This window comes from Lynx canadensis, chromosome B3 (assembly GCF_007474595.2).
Source record: "Lynx canadensis isolate LIC74 chromosome B3, mLynCan4.pri.v2, whole genome shotgun sequence".
Taxonomy (NCBI): Eukaryota; Metazoa; Chordata; class Mammalia; order Carnivora; family Felidae; genus Lynx; species Lynx canadensis.
In genome coordinates, this window is record NC_044308.2 from 131282208 (window position 1) to 131301596 (window position 19389).

Here is a 19389-nt window from a genome sequence, read left to right on the forward strand (position 1 = left end):
ATTGACTTAGACTCTTCCTTGCTCTTGAGTGTTCAATATGAATCCCAAATTAATACTTCATTTCCCGTGCCTCTGTAGACAACATGCCAGCACCTATAACCAGCACCAGTGTCTAATGAGCATGATTTGATCTGGGAACAAGAAGGAAGTGGAGACAATCCCAGAGACTTTGGAGAAGCTCTAGAATTGCAAACATTTTTCTAAAGCTCATCTGCTATGTCACTTTCTCCCACATGAAATAGGACAATATAGAGACGAATTTGTGATCTGGTCCTCATTTCTCAAAGAATGAAAGGTTAACTCCTCACTTACTCCATAAAGTTAACCTGGCATCAGCAAGATTTCCATCTCTTCTGTCCACTGAGAAGGAAAGGAATTTCCTTGTTCTCAGCAAAGACTAAGAAGTTACTCTTCACCACAGATCTGAATGACAACTCATGTACTTTGGTTTTAAACAGAATACACTGACCCAGCCTCAATACCTTTATGTGAAGACACAACGTCTCTCCAGAGCACAACCAACAGGTAATCATGACCCTCTGCCGTCCTCACAGGTGAATGAAGGTCCTTTTGAAGGTCCCACAGGTTGAGACATAGACTCCTGCTCTGTGAATAAGGGCCCAAGTGTTTCCTTATCTTCCAGCAATGGCCATACTGGATTCCAATTATCAAGACAAGTTGGTCTCCCTGACCATTAGTAGAACATTGTGGTTAAAAAGCACAGATACTGGGGATGCCTGGGTGGCTCAGTCGGTTAAGTGTCTGACTTTGGCTCAGGTCATGATCTCACGATTTGTGGGTTCAAGCCCCATGTTGGGCTCTGTGCTGATAGCTCAGAGCCCGGAGCCTGCTTCACATTCTGTGTCTCCCTCTCTCTCTGACCCTCCCCCATTCATGCTGTGTCTCTCTTTCTCTCAAAAATAAATAAACATTTTTTTTTAAAAAATTTTAAAAAGCACAGATTCTGGGGCCAGACTCCCCATCTCCAGATCCCAGTTCTACCTCTCAGTCAAGCATGGGCAAGTTACTTAACTCCTCCTGTCAGTTTCTTACCCTCACCTCAGAGGATCATGTCAACATTAAATGATAAAGTATTTACAGCAGTGCCTGGCCTCAGTAAACACCGTGCAAGTGTTAGCTAATGATACAATTAATACCAGACTGGGAGCTTCTGGAGGACAGGGAGTAGCCATCTTGCATCTTCTGTTGTTTTCTTTTTCTATTTTTTTTTAATATTTTTTTAACGTTTATTTATTTTTGAGACAGAAGGAGAGAGACAGAGCATGAACAGGGGAGGGTCAGAGAGAGAGGGAGACACAGAACCTTAAACAGGCTCCAGGCTCTGAGCTGTCAGCCCAGAGCCCGACGCGGGGCTCGAACTCACGGACCATGAGATCATGACCTGAGCCGAAGTCGGACGCTTAACTGACTGAGCCACCCAGGAGCCCCTGTTATTTGTTTTCTAATCACAAGAGTCTAACACAGCACCTGCTTCGTGACAAGCATTCAGTAAATATTAGTTATCTAAATGAATACATCTGATTATAAATAATGAAAATAATTAAAAGAGCCACACACCATCAAAATCTCGTTAAATAAGATTTTCGCTTCACTTTAAACGAGAAGCAGACACATGCACATTTGTACAGAAATGTGGATGCCGTACCACTCATTGCTGGGTTTTTGTTTTATTTTTATGGGAGTTTTTTTTTTTTTTTTTTGGAACACAATCCTCATTTGCAAATTCATTTTTTCCAGTAGCATGCCAATTTCCATTAGCTCTTTAATTTCTGGCTTAAAAGCTTCAGGACTTCACTAAACACTGATGGAATCACAACCTCCGGGATGAAAACAATAATAATAATGAACTGGAGGCCTGTAGAGACAGGCCAGGGGCTGCAGGCCCAACCCTGCGTGCACTGAACAATCTTGTGTATGACTGCTTCACTGGAGAAATGGCAGTGCCTCTGACTTTGGGACACCCGCCAGGAGGAGTCACTTCAATTTGTCAGGGCTGCGTCCTTGGGCACAAAGGACCCAAACCCGCACTCAGCAGAGGTCACCTGCTGCCTCAGCTGTGGCCTAAACTTCTTGCCCAAAAGCTGCTTGGAAGAAGTGATGGCCCAGGGCGGGGAAGGACAAGGCTTAGCTGGCTCTGCTCTCTGACTCACAGCACAGATTTCCGCGGACTGCTGAATCGGTGTCTCCAGTGCCACGCTTCTCTTAAATCGCTGCATTCCTAAATACGTAAACTTTGGAGGTCATGGACACCAAGGGAATCTGCTCATGCAGGAAAAAAAGACAGGAAGATGCTTTAAGAGAAGTGCTCTTGACAACAAGGCTGAAAAGAAAGGGCTTCTATTGCCCAGAAACAAATTTTCTGCTTCGCTTCTGTGAAGGTTTGAAATGAAGGGCTCTTGGTCTCCAAAACAGATATGAAAATCCCTATTCCTTCATTCCTCAAGCCTTGAGCATCTTCTGTGGGCCAGCTACTTGTGCCAGGCATGAGCGACATAAGGATAAAAGACACAGACTCAACCTGGAAGACCTTAGAGCTGTGGGAAGGAGATGGATGAGAAAGACAGTAGTCACTCAATAGAGTCTATTAAGCGTGGAGGCAAATGTGAGTGATTGATGCTACAGGGCCAAGCAGAGCACCTCACGCCATGGAGGGTACACGACGGCCTCCCTGAAGACTTGAGTTTGGGCACCTCTGAAGGCAAATGATTCAGAAATCCAAAGCGTAACACTTAGCAGAGTGCCATAGTTGGTACTCCGTGAATGTGTAGTTACTAAATGAATGAATGAATGGATGAATGAATGATTTAAAACCAGCTCTTTGACTACCACTGCAACCCTTTGGATCGAGATAAGGGACCCAAACGGCAAACTGGTGACTGATCACATCATGTCACCCTGCTGCCTGAAACACGGCCACAGCTTCCCAGTGCGCTTAGGATAAAGTCCGACATCAGGCCCCGCACGGTTTGCTCCCCTTGCCCCTGCTCCCAGTCCAACCTCCTACCAACCTCCTACCTTGCTAACTCCCCTCCAGCCATAAATGCTCCTCTTCTCTCAAGTCCCAAGACACCCCGGGCACCCTTCCACCACAGGGCCTTGGCACTCAGCTGCCCCACCTGGACTCCCCGTGCCCCCTGTGTCAGACCTCCTGCTCGCATGCCCCACGGCTCCATCCCGTCTGCAGCATTCACTCATGGAGGTTTTGTTTATACTAATTTGTGTGGTCACACGCACAAGATTTGCCTCCCCTACTACCTATCAGCAGGGTAGCCATATGATTTATCTTTCAAACCAGGATACTTGCGACAGAGACAGAGATGCTATTATTATTCCAGAACCACGAAAACTGGGATGTTCGGTCATCCTAGTTATAAGCTCCAAGAGGTCAGGGACTACGTCCACCTTTTATTCACCATTATGTCCCCAGGACTTAGCACTGAAGTTGGCGCACAGCAGGAAATCAGTAAATTTCTTGAATGAATGAATGAATGAATGAGTAATGGAGTAAGGGATTTGGAGCTTGAAAGAAGAAGGGAATGGTAAATGTCACAGCCTTGGGAAATGTTCATGGCTCATGCAAATTAACTAACATCTCCTGCTCCTGGAGAAAACAGTTTGGCAGCTCCTGATCTCTGGCCCGCCCTTATCTGCAGAATAGCGGCTTTGGTTACCATGGCAGCATTAAAGGTCCATGCCCAGGACACGACACAGTCCCCCGTCCTCTCCTGCAGCCTCTTGTACCTTAAATGAAATCATGTCCCACCAAATCATGGTGGAGTCAGGCCCAAAGAGCAGAGTTAGTAAAATGAGTCAGTAGGCCAGAGTCCTGAGCAAAGTATCTAACACTCTAATCACTTATTAGCAAAGGATAAAAATCCCTAAGAGATCATAAAGGGAAAACCAGTGGCAGAGGTCCTGTTGACTAACGTAAAAAGTCCTGCACCAGTCCAAGTGGGGAAGGGAAGATATAGCAGGATGAGAAGGGACCCCCACCCACAAAGGCTCATACTTCCAGGAAATTCCAGACCTGGCTGACAGTTGAGAGCTTCAGGTTTGCTTCAGATAGAGACCATCATGACTAGGAAGTACCCATTTTGAGGTCAAGATGGTTCTGAGAAGTTAAGCAACTTGCCCAAGCAAGGACTGAAGGATGCCAGGAAAAATGTCCACCTCCCAGCATCAAGGTAGTGTGCTCACTGGGGTGGTGGGGGGGATGGGGATTAGGGGGTGCAGGGTGGGGGGGGGAGTCAGAGACGTTATACAAGCTGTCCCCAGGGGACCCCTCCAGGGAGAGAGGAATCCTTGTTGCCTGCACTACAAGACCCTTACAATGGAACATCCCGAGTTCTCCCTGGTGGCCATTTCACCCAATACTACACCCACTCCTGTGAAACACCTCTCCCTCGTGGCTACTACCTGGAGAGAAATAGCCATGAGACCCCACTAGCTACTCTGGAGACCTGCAAAGTCTTAAAACATCTAAGAATTGACAGCCTGAAAACCAACTGCCACGTATCATCACTCACCCAGGCTGGGGTGTGGTTCCCCATCAGTCAGGGAAGCCACCTCATGATTTTATTCTTTGAGGTTTACAGAAGACGAAGGTGTTCTTGCTTTCTCCGAGACTAGCCATGACAGAAGCTTCTAAGACAATTGTATTGGGGTCAGGGACATAAGCAACAGAGGCATAGGAGAGCACTGAGGATAAAGAGGTTCTTGGGATGGGGTGGCTGTCAAATCAAGTTCAAGGAAATAATGTTTCCTGGACACCAGCTATATGCCAGGCACTCTGCTGGGTGCTCTGAGTGAGTCACCTCCTTCCCTCTTCAGCTTCTGAATGAGAGGGACTGTCCCACCCTTTTGTAGGAGGAGAAGACTTAGGTTCATTGGGGTGAAGGACCAAGTCTACCTGACTTTCAGGCCCATGCTCCTTCCCCTCTTTGACACCCCCTTCTTTGAAAATACAATATAGTCCACACATGTAATGCTACAGTGCCAGATGAGATAGCCCACATCTCCTTAAAAATTTCTCCTTTTCCTCCAGTATTGTCCTTGGGGGTAAAAGCTTTCAGAAAAGGCCCAGATGTGCTATAGGGCGATACTCACCGTTGATGCAAGTTGAGCAGCATAGCCCAATGGCTAGACCTACGGGCTCTGGAGTCAGGTATCCCAAGGCTCAAATCCCAGTTTAACCATGCATTGGCTGTGACTTACCTTGAACCAGTTACTTCTTAGAATTAATTTTCTCATCCATAAAATGGAATGACGGCAGTGCAACCCTATCTGTAGGCTTATTGCAAGGGTTAAATGAACTCAGACCTGGAAGCACTTAGAAGAGTGCCTAGAGGAAAGTAAACCACCAATAAGTGGTAGCCATTTTTCATTACCTTGACAGCTCTGCAGGAGATCTCTGTTACTGTCATCTGCAGACTCCCTCGCGACGCCTCGGGGGTGAGAGTCTAAAGATGGATGGCTCTTATGTGTCCCTTCTGGGTGGAACCCCTGAGGCCCAGCTCTGGTTAAGTGGCTTGCCCCAGGGCATCAAACTAGAAAGATCCACACGCCTCACTAGGGGTAAACAGCAGTCAGGTACAGATGACATCCACCCCTTCACTCAGTAACACCTTGGAATGATGGCCACCCTATTGTTCCACTGACCTGTGCCAGCCTTGGGGGCTGCCTGAGTCTTCTGGGACCCTGATTTTCTCTGGAATGTTTCTCAAACTACAGGAGGAACAATGGAGGAGGGGCAGACAGTGATCAGTGTCCCCACCACGGCTCTGGATAAAGACGCGGATCTAGATGGCCCCGGTAAACCCTCTAAATGGAATAGGAAACTGGTCCATTTCCTCCCTGAGCTCAGGCCACAAAGACACAGCCCCTCGGTGTTAGCAACCCAACCCGGCACTCACAGAGCAATTTCTGCGAAGGTGACTTCACACTTCAACAGCAGAAGCACATTGAGAAAATTTGTCAATGACAAAATTTAGGATCGAAACCCCGGAGGGCCTTTTAGGAGCTTTCTTCTCTTTTCCCTTAGGAGGATCCCAGGATGCACATACTTCAGGGGCTTTCTGGCTTTTTTCTTCCTTCCCGAACAAAGAAATAGTAGCAATCACAACAGCTGCAAGTAACTGAACTTTTTGTTTACTATTCATACGACCCAAACAGGTGGACACTAATACCACTATCTCCATTTTACAGACAGGAAGGTGAGGCCCTTGGGTGACTCCCCTATTTCCCAAGTCACCTGGCCGGGAAGCGGGGAAGAGATTTAACACAGGAAGGGAAACTGCAGAGTCTGGGTGCTTATTGCCACGCTATGCTGCCCACGCAGCCTCTGCTTGAACAAGGAGCACTGAGCAGGCACTCCAGAAATCTCTGCTGAATGGGGAATGAGTCATTTGCAAGTTTTCTTCATCTGACTCTCTTAAACGTGGCCCCTTCCATGGGTGATGGGTATTGAAGAGGGCACCTTTTGGGATGAGCACTGGGTGTTGTATGGAAACCAATTTGACAATAAATTTCATATATTAAAAAAAAAAAAGGAAATAGTTTGCTATAACTGTCAAAAAAAAAAAAAGTGGCCCCTTCCCTGTTATCTCAGTATCTGTGTCTCACTTATGATGTTCTAATAGTCTCCTTATGAGTCTTCCTTCCTTCAATTTCTCCTTCCACCAACCCAAAGCCCCCCTTGCTAGAAGAGTTATTTTTCCAACAGCAAATTTTCATGTCACTGCCTTGCTTAAACTCTTCAGTGACTCCCCACTTCCCAGGGCAGAAAGCCTAACTCCTCAGCAAGGCTCTCTGGGCACCTCCCAAATCCAGCCCCACTCGCCTCCCCAGTCTTATCTACCACCCCTCCCTACACCTCTCAGCTCAGGCCACACTGACCACCTGCAGCTTCCTCAACGGGCCACACTCACCATTGGGGTGCCCTTGACCCATGACCTAGGGAATGAATCTCCTCCCACAGTCCACGTTTCTGTTTGCATGTGCGGTGGTTAAAAGCCTAGGATGCATGGTCAGACCGCCCAGGAGTAAATCCTAGATCTTCTGCTTACTAACCGGGTGACCTTGAGCACATAACCTCGCTGCCTGATGCCTCTGTTTCCGTGGGCACAAAAGACTATCCTTGTAGAACGGTTATAGGGACCAAAAGAGATAAAGAGCCACAAAATCTTCCCTGACCTCTGTTTGCATCACTGGGGCTCCCATTTTTATGTACTTCTAGTAGCTCCATTCTGGCCGTCATAAAAAGACAAGACAGAACAAATGCTGGCAGGGACGTGGAGAAAGGGGAACCCTCTCGCGCTGCTGGTGGGAATGTAAATCAGTGCCGCCACTCTGGAAAACAGTATGGAGGTTCCTCAAAAACTTAAAAATAGAACTACCATATGATCCAGCAATTGCACTTCTGGGAATACGTCCAAGAAAACACAAAAACACTAACTTGAAAAGATACACGCACCTCATGCTCACGGCAGCATTATTTACAGTAGACAAGACCCGGAAACCACCTAAGTGTCCATCGACAAAGGAGCAGATAAAGGAGTTGTGGTACATAATATATACAGTGGAACATGAGTAGACGGCATTATGCTAAGTAAAATAGGTCAGACAGAGAAAGACAAATACTGTATGACCTCACTTATATGTGGAATCTAAGAGAAAAATTCATAGAAAAAGAGATCAGAGGCCAAGGGGAGGGGGAGGGGGCCTGGAGGAAGGTGGTTAAAAAGTATCAGCTTCCAGTTATGAGATCCCAAAGTAGGGGCACCTGGGTGGCTCAGTCACTTAACCATCCGACCTCAGCTCAGGGCATGATCTCACGGTTTGTGGGTTCAAGCCCCGTGTCGGGTTCTGTGCTGACAGCTCAGAGCCCGGAGACTGCTTCGGATTCTGTGTCTCCCTCTCTCTGCCCCCTCCCCTGCTCATGTTCTGCCTCTCTCTCTCTCTCAAAAATAAATAAACGTTAAAAAATAAAATTAAAATAAGATCCATAAGTAGTAAGGACAAAAAGTACAGCATGATGACCATAGCTAACGCTGCAGTGTGATATATAGGAAAGGTGTTAAGAGAGCAAATCTCGAGGGTCCTCAGCACAAGGAGAAGATTTTTTTTTTCTCTTTTTGCTTTTTTTCTTTATTGTAGCTATATGAGGTGATGGATGCCAACCAAACATAGTGGTAATCATTACAGAATATATGTTCCCAACCATTCTTCTGTACATCCAAACTTATACAGTGATGCATGTCAATTACATCGCCATAAAACTGGAAAAATAATAGCTCCATTCCAGTGAATTGCGGTTGTTGGGTTACATGCCTCTTCCTCCAGGGTTTCTCTGCCTCGGCACTGCTGACACCTGCCTGCATAATTCTTTGCTGTGGCCAGGGCCGTCCTGTGCATTGCAGGATGTCAGCAGCCTCTCTGGTCTCTACTCACCAGACCCTACTAACACCGCCTCAAGACTTGACAACCAAAAATGCCTCCAGACATTGTCAGAGGTCATCTGGGGGGCAAACCCTCCCTCCCCATTAAGAACCACTGCCTGAACCAGGGGATGTATGGAAGTGTTGAATCTCTATATTGTACACCTGAAACTAATGCAACGCCGTATGTTAACCAACAGGAATTAAAATAAAAACTTTAAAGAAACGGTGACACTGCCTGAAACTCTAAGCTCCTGGAGCAATCCTACAAGCACCAGTGGCAGCAGCAATAGCAATTGTGTTTTCTGAGCACTCACCACGTGCAAAGCCCTTCTCAGTGAGTCATAGAATTTAATCCTCTCAACACCCCAGGGGGGAGGAATTTTAGGCACATTTTATTGATAATGAAACTGGATCTCAGAGAGGTTAGTAACTTGCTCACGGTGTATTTTATTTTCACCTTTTCTATCCCCAGCACCTAGCATGTTACCTGATACAACAGGCGTTCAATAGCAAGTTAAAGAATGCATGGATGAGGGGTGCCTGGGTGGCTCAGTCCATTAAGCATCCAACTTCGGATGCATCCATTGATGCAAAGATAATGTGACATGATCTTTTTCCCCAAGATCTCACTGTCTGTGGAAGGAAAATTCAAGCATGAATCTAGATTCAATTCAGACCACCGTTTATATGTATCGCAGCTAAATAAAAAGGGTCTCATCACAACAAGTATAATCCCATTCTTACTTAAAATTACTCCAGAATTGTTTCCCCCTTTTTCTATGGCATTCTAGGCCTTAAATCCAGCACAGATTAGTACCACACTCTCATCACCACAAACTTGACGGCATTTTTTCACAAAAGAAGAAAACAAAGACAAAGCTATCCAAGAAAGAGTAATATAAAACACCACCCTTAGATTTGACAGGTTTTTTTTTTCATAAAAATTATAGGAACACAGGTATGAAATCATATTTATTCCCAGAGGGGGAGGTGGGGAGAGAATGTGTATTTCTAGGTATTGAAGAATCAAGTCAGATTATCAAAATTTCTTTAAAGGAATATAATTGCTATGAAGGTTCCAGATCATAGGTAGCCCCCAAATTCCTTTACCCTATCAGTGCAGTTAGAAAGAAAGAAAGAAAGAAAGAAAGAAAGAAAGAGAAAGAAGAAAAGAAAGAAAAGAAAAGAAAGAAAAGAAAAGGAAAGGAAAGGAAAGGAAAGAAAAGAAAAAGAAAAGAAAAGGAAAGGAAAGGAAAGGAAAGGAAAGGAAAGGAAAGGAAAGGAAAGGAAAGGAAAGGAAAGGAAAGGAAAGGAAAGAAAAGAAAAGAACGAGCCAGGCCAGTCTTGCAAATCCTGCAATATCCTGGATTGCAGTAACCCTTAGAATTTAATGCAGATAATCCCAGAGCAGAAGGAGTTGTGGGAGCCATCTTTTCCATCCCTCTGCCTTGCACACTTTAGAAGCCCTGGAAAGACGTGGCTCTCCCTTGCCTCCATGAATGTCACCACCATCCACCAGGACCTACTCTTCCTGGTTCAGGAGGGTATACAGGATAGGAAATCAATTTTCAGCCTCCAAGGCAGCCATCCACCCTCCATCTCCCGCACGGTGGAACCCTCCAACTGGGCCCCCGACCATTTCACTTCCTCCCTCTGGGACTTGACTCTCTGCCCTTCACAGACTTCTGAAGCCTCCTGTTTCACTTCCTCCCATCACTCCACCTGAGAGGACTCTCTGTCTCCCATGGCCCTCCCATGGCCAAGTTCACCCCTGCCGAGGCCACCCCCACCCCTGCTTTCACTGCCTCGCTTCTCTAGGTGGTAGCTCAAAGTTCTCTGCCTCCATCTTTTTATGGGTGCTATTTTCTTAATACCCAAGCTATGCAAGGGCCTTAGCACGGTGCCTGATACAATAAATGTTCAAAAACAGTAATCTTGATTATTCCTATTACTGCTGTCTTTATTGTATCTCCATAAATCCACCACAATGGCCCTCCCAAGTCACCAACAGCCTCTCATGCCACCTCTGGTGGTCTTTACTCCACTTTCACTGACTTGAGATAGGTTAATACAATGCTGCTTGTTTAAAATTCTTTCCGTGGCACCTAGGGCACCCTCTTAGCCCAGCAGCTCACGCAGACTTCAGGATCAGGAAGTTAATCAGTACACATAGGTGGACTTGAATTGGAAAAACCAAAGCCTTTTTGCCTGCCGCTGCCTCCGGCCACCTCCTCCAAAAGCAGGTGATGCGAAACAGAGCCCACTCATCACGCGTCAGGGCATCAACGCTGTGGCACGCATGTTCCCTCTTCGCCCCTGATCATCACGTGCCTTACTCTCTGGCTCCCTGGAGGTCTCAGCTCACAGGTCGCCTCCGCGGAGAAGACCACCCCGACCATCAGCAGCATCTCAACCAAAGGCGAAACTCGGTGAGCTCCAAGGACAGAACCAACGCTGTCCCTTCTCCCCACAGGCTATCCTATGGCTGACTCACCCCCTGCTCACCTGGATCAGTGTCTCCAGCTCCTGTGGGCTCACGCAGATATGATCCCGCAGGAATTCTGCCTTCTCCAAGGCGATGGTGTTCTTCTGGCTGCTCTCGAAGGGCTGTTCCAGCGCCCGGAAGACCAGACCGCCCGTGACGAGGTAGACCACCACGACCACAAAGATGGCAACGACCGTTTTCCACTTCATGACGGTCTGCAGGCCCCCCTGGGGGGCGCCTTCCATTCTGGCTACCACCGTGGCTCGGGAGGAGACGGACAGGCGCGGGGCCGCGTGGTGCCCGCTAGTGGCACCCTTGGGCTGGCACACCGGGGGTGCTGCTGCTGGAACGGCCACTGAGAAACAGGGTGGAGGACAGGGGGAGAGAGAGTTTGTTTATGAATACAAGACACAGAACTTGGCAGAAGCAAAGCACAGATGTCTTTCTCAAGCCAGCTTTCAAACGTGAGGATCACAAACCGGCTCCCCAAGCCGGCAGGGAGGGAACCTGATCAGTTGCGAGGCGCCTGTGTGAGTTCTTGAAAAATGGGCACCAGGAGTTCTGGTTTTAAAAAAAAAATAGTATTAATTGAGTTTGAAATGCTTATATTTCTCTACAAGGTCCAATTCTGAAAGCCCTTGATTTATACTTCAGCTCTTGCCTTAGCTTCCTTGGTTAAACGATATATAAGATAAATGACAAACCACCATATTTGAAATACAGACGTATTATTCAACTTGGAGAGGAAATAAATTGGAGATGGACGCCCAACGACTCTGGCCACATACTGAGGACCGGGTGATAACCAAGAGCAGAGGAGAGACTAACATCTAGCGAGTTTCAAAGTCCCTTTCATCCAGGGTCATGGTCACAAAACAAAGAAGGGTGAGCTTGGCATCAGGGAAACAAGTCAAAACTCAGACACGGTAGGGGTGCCTGGGTGGCTCAGTCGGTTAAGCATCTGACTTCGGCTCAGGTCATGATTTCACGGTCTGTGAGTTCAAGCCCTGAGTCAGGCTCTGTGCTAACAGCTCAGAGCCTGGAGCCTGCTTCAGATTCTGTGTCTCCCTCTCTCTCTGACCCTCCCTTGCTTATGCTCTGCCTCTCTCTGTCTCAAAAATAAATAAAAATATTGAAAAAAAAAAAAAAACCTCAGACACGGTAAAAAAAAGGTTTGGGTTTCAGAAGACTACCAAAGTGGGGAAAAAAAAAAAAAGACGGAGTAGAATGAGGGAAGGAATAATGAGTGATGTTTTTATGCCGATAAATTTGGTTTCCTAAAAAAAGAAGAAATAGATCCGAAGCACATTTCTCAATAGAAAATTCAGCGACTTAGATGTAATCACTCCTGATCTATTAGTAATAGAATTTTTCTTTTCTATTTTTCTATTTTCCTCCAAAAAGAAGCCATTGGAAAAGAAATTTCCCCTCGTGTTGAGAACACATCGAATTCTCAAAGGTCCCTGGTCTCTGTTAGGGCAATTTTGTTACCTTGGAAATAAATATGTTAAGCTGGAGGCTTTTCTGGAATGGCAGGAGGAACAGGGTAGCGTTGCACATGTAATGCTATCATGCATTTCGGAAATCTGTCTTGTGCAGCAGTGAGCAGACAGTGCACTTCGATTTTGTTCTGCCCTCATTATACTAATGCTTATTATAGCCTCTGCCATAGCGCAGCCTGGCTGTTGTGTAAATAAGGTATTAGGAGATGACAACCCTAATTACCTAAGTGGGGCCAACAATCCCACTCAAGAGAGCTCACTGCTCAGTCCCTGCCTTGGGGAACTCAAGATAAATAAAAGCACGGGGATGTCTCTGCCTGTTCACAGCACCAATGACCCTGACAATGCCTGGCCAGAAGGGTGGCCACCTCCAGGAATCTAGGTCTGTAAACATCTGCCTTTCCTCCTAGGGCCTCAAAATCAGCTTTTCTCTTGAAAACCAAGCAGAGTAATCAAACTTTTATTGTATCTTATTCTAGAAAATAAAATCATTATTGTTGATAATCGTATATAATCGCTGCAAATAAAATGTTACATTTCCTTCTGACTTACTGAACCCAAAACTGCCTGGAATCTCTGATTGAAAGATTTAAGAATTAGGATCAGCACTGTGGGCATTATGTTCTTGCTAATCCTTCCCCCAAAACACTACTTCCAGGTTCCTACTAGCCCTTGTTGATACTGAGGTGCGTCTTGTCTTGGGCAGCTTGTTTTCAGCCTTGCCCCCACGTTTCCCATTCATTCAACTTCCCCACTGTATCTCAGTCCCTTGAGCCTCTCACCATTCCTAGGACTACCAACCTTAACTCATCTTGCTTGAACCAATCCAGCAGCCGCCTAAGTGACCTCCCTGCTTCCAATCTCACCCATCTTTGACAAATCTGGGGTCAAATACCACTTCCGGAAGCACTTCCTCCCTTTTCCTCCTGCGGCCTCTGTGGACGATGGAGTCATGGCCCCCAAAGATGTCCACATCCTAATCCCTGGGCCCTATGCCTGTGTTACCTTACAACAGGAAAGGAACTTTGCAAATGTGATTAAGTTAAAAATCTAGAGATAGGGAATTATCCTAGATTATCTGGGTGGGCCCAATATAATCACAAATTTCCTTCTAAGAGGGAGGCAGGACAGTCAGAGAAAGACATGTAAAGACAGAAGCAGAGGTCACAAGCCAAGGGATGGAATCAACTCCTAGAAGCTGGAAGAGACAAGGAACAGACTCTCCCCTAGAGGCTCCAGAAGGATTCCATCCTGCCCACACCTTAATTTTGGCCCAACGAGACCGATTTGGAACTTCTGACCTCCAGAACCATAAGATAATAAAGATGTATTCTTTTCAGCCACTAAGGTTGTTACAGCAGCAACAGGAAGCTAATACACCCCCACTAGATGAGATCTCTCTTGACCCACACTCACTGCCCTGTGCTGTTAATAGAGCCTGTTTACTTGTCACTCGACTTAGAGCTTTAGGAGGGCAGGCCCTGGGTCTACCCTCTCACCTCTGTACCCCAGTGTCCTGTATGGTGCCTCCCACAAGAGGCGCTGATAAAATGAATGAAGAACAGAAGGAAGAGACGTGGGCACGTCTGAACTGCACATACAACGTGGATGAGTGGTGTTCAGCGGGAAACCGCTTGGCACCCCAGGAGCCAAGAGCAGGTGCTCCGACACAGCAGTGCTCTGCTCACGCCTCATCCCTTCATGGATGTTCCTCTGGCCGGCAGCCCCCTCCCCACCTTCACCTGCCTGGGAAACTCCCATCCTCCTCAATCTCAGCTCCAAGCCGCCTCCCCTGTGAAGTCATCCCAGACTCTCCAGGCCCACCTGGCGTGCCCCTCGCCCAATAAGCCTACAAATTCCTTGGAGTCTGAAAGCTTGTCTTTTAATGGTTGGATCTCCATTTCTCGGCATAGTGCCTGGCATAGAGCAATTGTTTGTTTTCTGTTGTTGTTGTTGTTGCTGATTCCTTCAAACCATAAACAAAAGCCCCATCAGTCACCACCACCCTCAGTAACAAGCATTTGTGTAATGCCAAATGAGCACGAGGCGCTGTGCTGTAGTGGTCACAGTCCCTCCCAGCTCCAGGGGTTGACAACCCACTTAGGGGACATCCTCCACACTGACAGGTGATAACCATTAGGAGGAAGCCTAATGACGGCCTTGAGCTCGGGGGTCATCTGTAGCTGGGACTCATTCACGGACTTGCCTCATGGATGTTTCCAGGGCTTCTAGCATCCCTGAGGCTCAGCAGAATTGGGCTTGACAAAGGTCTTTTTCAGACCAGTTCCTGATGCCAGTCTGCTAAGGGACAGTCTCTGGGAGCAGAGTCAATAGAATCCACCAATCCCGAGTTTCCAAATCACCAGGAGTAAAAACCAGAACTTCAGTCCCAAATCTATCAGTGGCTGGGTGACCTTGAGACCGCCATTTAGTTTCTCTGTTTCCTTATCTGCGAAAGGTGGATGATAAGGACTCAGTTGGAGGGTTGGGGGGCTGGTGGGATTAAAATGAGAATAACGTGACTTCCAAGTCAGTCCTCTTCTGGAGCATAGGAAACAGAAAAATAGGAACCAAAGAAATTCCTTTGGTGGAAAGGGCCCTTTTATCTAAAACGCATCAATAACGGATGGGTCATATAAAGTAACCATCTATCATTCTTCACGACTCCCGCAGAAAAGTATCTGGCAGCAAAAAACACTGCCAAGAATTGATGAGAAGGCAAAGCCTAGAAGATAATACCGTAAGTTAATTTTCATTTTAAAATGTTTCCTCACAGGGGCACCTGGGTGGCTCAGTCAGTTAAACCCTGACTCTTGATTTCGGCTCAGATCACCATCTCATGATTCATGAGATCAAGCCCTGCATCGGGCTCCGTGCTGTTAGCGCAGGGCCTGCTTGGGATTCTCTCTCTCCGCCCCTCCCCCACTCTCACTCTCTCTCTTTCTCAAAATAAATAAACATTTAAAAAAGAAAAGTACAGGATAAAAGGTTTCCTCATAAACATCTGCCCATTCTGCTTTTACCGAAACACGGGTAGATATGGGAGCACGCGTGCAAATCTGCTCCTTCTTGGTTGAACAAGTTGTTAGTAGTTTTGAAGTTTTCAGGCTTTCCCAGGCCCTATACTTACCGCATCACCCATTCTTGCACTCAGTCAACAAACATTTGAGTCAGCCGGGCACTGTGCTGGGTCCTGAGGACACAGAAATGAGTAAGATACATCCCTGCCTTCAGAGTCGGTGGGAAAATTGACGAGGGTCTCACCCACGTGTGAACCTTAGTTCGTCATCACAAAACCTCCTGTGGAGAACAGTTGTCATTATCTACCCCTCTTGACAGGTGAGGCACTGACAGGTGACCCTGACCAGCCTGTCCCAAGCAGTGGCATCCTTGGATCTGTCTTCACACACCTAACCCCGGATGCCTTCCGCTCCTCCAGGCCGCTCGAAACAAATGACATCCGCGGGATTCAGGGTTTCTTGGAAACGTGGAACGCGGCCATCTCAGAGGTCTGCTGTCACGCAGTCACGTGACTCTGCCTATTGACCCAGGCAAAGTACAAGCGATTGCAACACACTGGTGAGAAGCAAAGAACTCCTGCCCTCCCCCCACCCCGCAGCCCTCCCAGGTCTGGAATCGGTCCAGGGCCACCTGCACGGACAGCTCGGAGCTTCCGGAGGGCTCCAGGTGGAAGCTCAGTCTGGAATCCTCAAAAGGCTTCCCTGGGGGTAGTGCACAGGGTGGGTGTCAGGAAGAGGGAAGGGGTGACGGGAGCCCCACCTGCCTGCAGTTGTCCCAGAGGTTGCTTTCACCTCTGCCATCCTCTAAGAAGAGCAGACGGGATGTGCATGTTTGCTCTGACTCCAGACGCCCCAACAGCCAAACCTCGTTCTCCCAGCTTCCATCTGATGGCTGCGCCTTAAAGCTGGTCAAGCTGGTCCTGGTAAGAACGCAGCGACTCTGCATCTACACACACTAAATGAGCAAGCCCTGTCCCCCAAATGCCACCAAAGCAAAGGCTCTCCCTTTGGGTTTAATTGTTTCTCTCTCCTAGCCCTCTCGAAACACCCAAGCTTTCTTTCCAGATGGAAGAAAAAGGCATGGGGAAATTTCTGAGGACCTTTAGAGACAGAGAGCCAAGACTAGAGGAAACCAGGCTGAAAGAAAGGGGAGGGGAGGGAGGAGGGAGCCGAGAACATGCTGCCACCTTGACTCACATCTGTCCTCGCCTCTCTCTTTAGGGCAAGGCTCTGTCTTCTCTCACCCGAATCACTTAGAAAGCCTCCGGTCCTGTCCCCTCAAATCCATCCTCCACATGGCAGCCAGATGGCGCTCTCCCGGGTGCGACTCTGAACGCCTGGACCTCATACTTCAGCCCCTCTGAAGACAGCACAGTGATGCAAAGAAAGCGCAGGCTCCCAAAACATAAGAGACTCTTAAAAACTGAGAACAAACTGAGGATTGAGGGGGGTGGGAGGGTGGGGAGGGTGGGGGAAAAGAAAAAAAAAGCGCAGGCTCCTTCCAGGACCTGGTGCCTGCCGGTCTCCCCAGCCTCACCCGCTGCCACGCCCCCACAGGCAACCTTCGCCCCAGACAAACCCAGCAGCACCCGACCCCTGCGTGCTGAGCCCTGCTAATGCCGCCCTCTGGGCCATCTTGCTTCCCGATACCTTTCTCCTCCCCACTCTTTATCTGGCCGGCATCGCCTCCTACTTCAAAACTCACTTCGTGTGTCACCACCTCCAGGAAGTCCTCCCCGACTGCCCACCCCCAGTATAATCAGATGTCCTTCCTCTCCGCTCTGTGTCTCAGTGTGGAGCTCAGCACACTGCCGGCAGCTGAGATCCTCTTACTTCTAATTTGTTCCATTCCTGGATTCATTCACGCCTCCATCCATAAACTTGCCTTGCACCAACATTTATGAGGTCAATGTCACACACTTGCCCAACAGAAAATCCGACTGCAGAATTCATTGAATCTGGTAGTATGAGCAGTCCTAGTACTATAGTATTTTCCGCCCCCCACAGACAGACATCCAGAGTCGAGGTGTTCTCAGACAATAAATAGTCCAAGGAGAGCTCTTCATGATTTGTTCAATTCCTAAGGAAGACGGGGAAGAGCCCAGGACCAGAGCTCCTCCTTGCCCATGCGAGCTGGCCACGACAGCCCTGGCACTTCCCACTGCCCGGTTCCTCCTTCGAGATCTGGGGCTCCCTACCTTGTGGTTTTCCAACAGGCCCCACACTCCACCATGCTGGTGAGATGGACCCATTTGTCTTGACTCATTTGGTCAAGGCCTAAAGGCACGCGGCCCCAGCTGGGGTTCTGTTGTCTAGGTCCAAAATGCTTCATGAAGAACATATTTTGTCTCTTGCTCTAAGTTTTTTCCTCCATAATTTAAATTAACTAAAGCACTTTTTAAAAAAAAAGATTATTTTTTCCCCTACCTTTCGGATTAAAAAGAATGTCAGCTGCTGCAGGTCTCAAAATATCTCCTTTACCCTGGGGCCAAGTATTTTACACACCATCTTCAGGGCCCATTCCTTCAAGACAGAGGTTTGCCTTTCCCAGGTGTTTTGTCAACAGCAATTACCTCTCCTCACTGGGCTCCATGAAGGGGACTCTTCCCAATCAGGCTGGAGCCAGGGGGTCCTTCCAAAATTCCAGTCCTGCTCCTGCTTAAAACCGCACAAGTACTCCCACAGCTGTTCACGTGGCCTCCAATGTTCCACGTGCTCAGGCCCGTCTTACTTCCCCAGCCCTGCCTCACCCTCCACATGCTGCCCTCTGACCCCAGCAAACTCCCTTGGGTATTGGCTGTCTCAAGCACGTAGGTCACAAGTAGTTGCACCAACCCAAGAAATTCTTTTTTCTAGATCCACAATAGAAAGCAAAACTGAAAAATATGTCTTAACCCATTAGGTAGAAAGGTCCTATGACTTAAGTCCATGACCCCATGCCTAACTCCCTTCCCTTGGGAAACGTGTTCACTGCATCCTACCCAATGGTGGTGATGGAAGTAGCCGGAGGTACTTTGAGAAATTCCAAATTTATCAGAGCATAAAATACAGAGGTGGTAAGTGCACGAATGTTTTATGGGGATGAAAGGGGAGGGGCGTTTAGAAACTTGATGTGTCATTTACTCACTTACAACAAATGCATGCCAACTATGTGCCAGGAGCACATCGCAAGCTCCATACTCAGTGTCCAGTCTGCTAAACCACCATCTACCAGGAGGCTGAAGAACCCAATTCTTTTGAAAAGAGCAACGGCCAAGTAAGCCAGTGGATGTAAACCTCCCTGTAGCTTTGATTCCCCTCAATGTAGCTTTAATCCCTCTTCTACTCTCTGCTTCATCTGCTCTGATCCAACCTTCCCTCCTCCATCCCAAACCTTTCCAAAGACACCTCAGGGCCACCAGGACTGAAGACCTCCCCTACTTCCTCAGTATCTTCAGGGAGCCTTCCTCCACCTTCCTCACTGACACCTGGGTTTCCCCGGAAGACCCTGTCCTCTGACTGTGGCATTCAGGTAGAGGTTGTTCAATCTCCCTCACCCACAATGTCAGGGCCACACTGTCCCGGAAATATAACACTCCACACTCTTGTGTCCAAATCCCTGTTCCTTTGAGACCCAAACCCTCTGGTTCCTCCACTTCCTCCTCCTCTTGTGGCTGGCTGCGGTACAGCCGACTTCTCTCCTTGATTCCCTGAAGCTTCCGTCCAGGTCCTGCTTTCCTCCTGAGTTAGTTCAGTTGTTCCACAGACAATCTTTCCAATACCCACACCTCCCATTTCCCTCATTTCATCACCATGACCATCATCTCTAATCCACCTCAGCCAGGTTCCTCCAGAAGCCGATCCCGAGATGAAGACTGGTTGGTAAGCACTCTGTTTAGGAAGCACTTCCAGGAAAAGGCCATAAGGGCAGAGAAGGGAAGGGC

The 19389-nt window shown here is 47.8% G+C and overlaps 1 protein-coding gene across 1 annotated transcript in view; it reads right to left on the reverse strand.

Moving 5' to 3' along the window:
• Positions 1–13400, reverse strand: part of KCNK10 (potassium two pore domain channel subfamily K member 10) — a 71660-nt gene extending 58260 nt beyond the window's left edge. Inside the window, exons 1-2 of the mRNA XM_030319740.2 lie at positions 13313–13400; positions 10965–11299 (exon numbers count right to left, since the gene is read on the reverse strand). Coding sequence (XP_030175600.2) covers positions 10965–11299; positions 13313–13400 — 423 coding nt within the window. The remainder of the gene's footprint in view (positions 1–10964; positions 11300–13312) is intronic.
• Positions 13401–19389: the final 5989 nt, after the last annotated feature.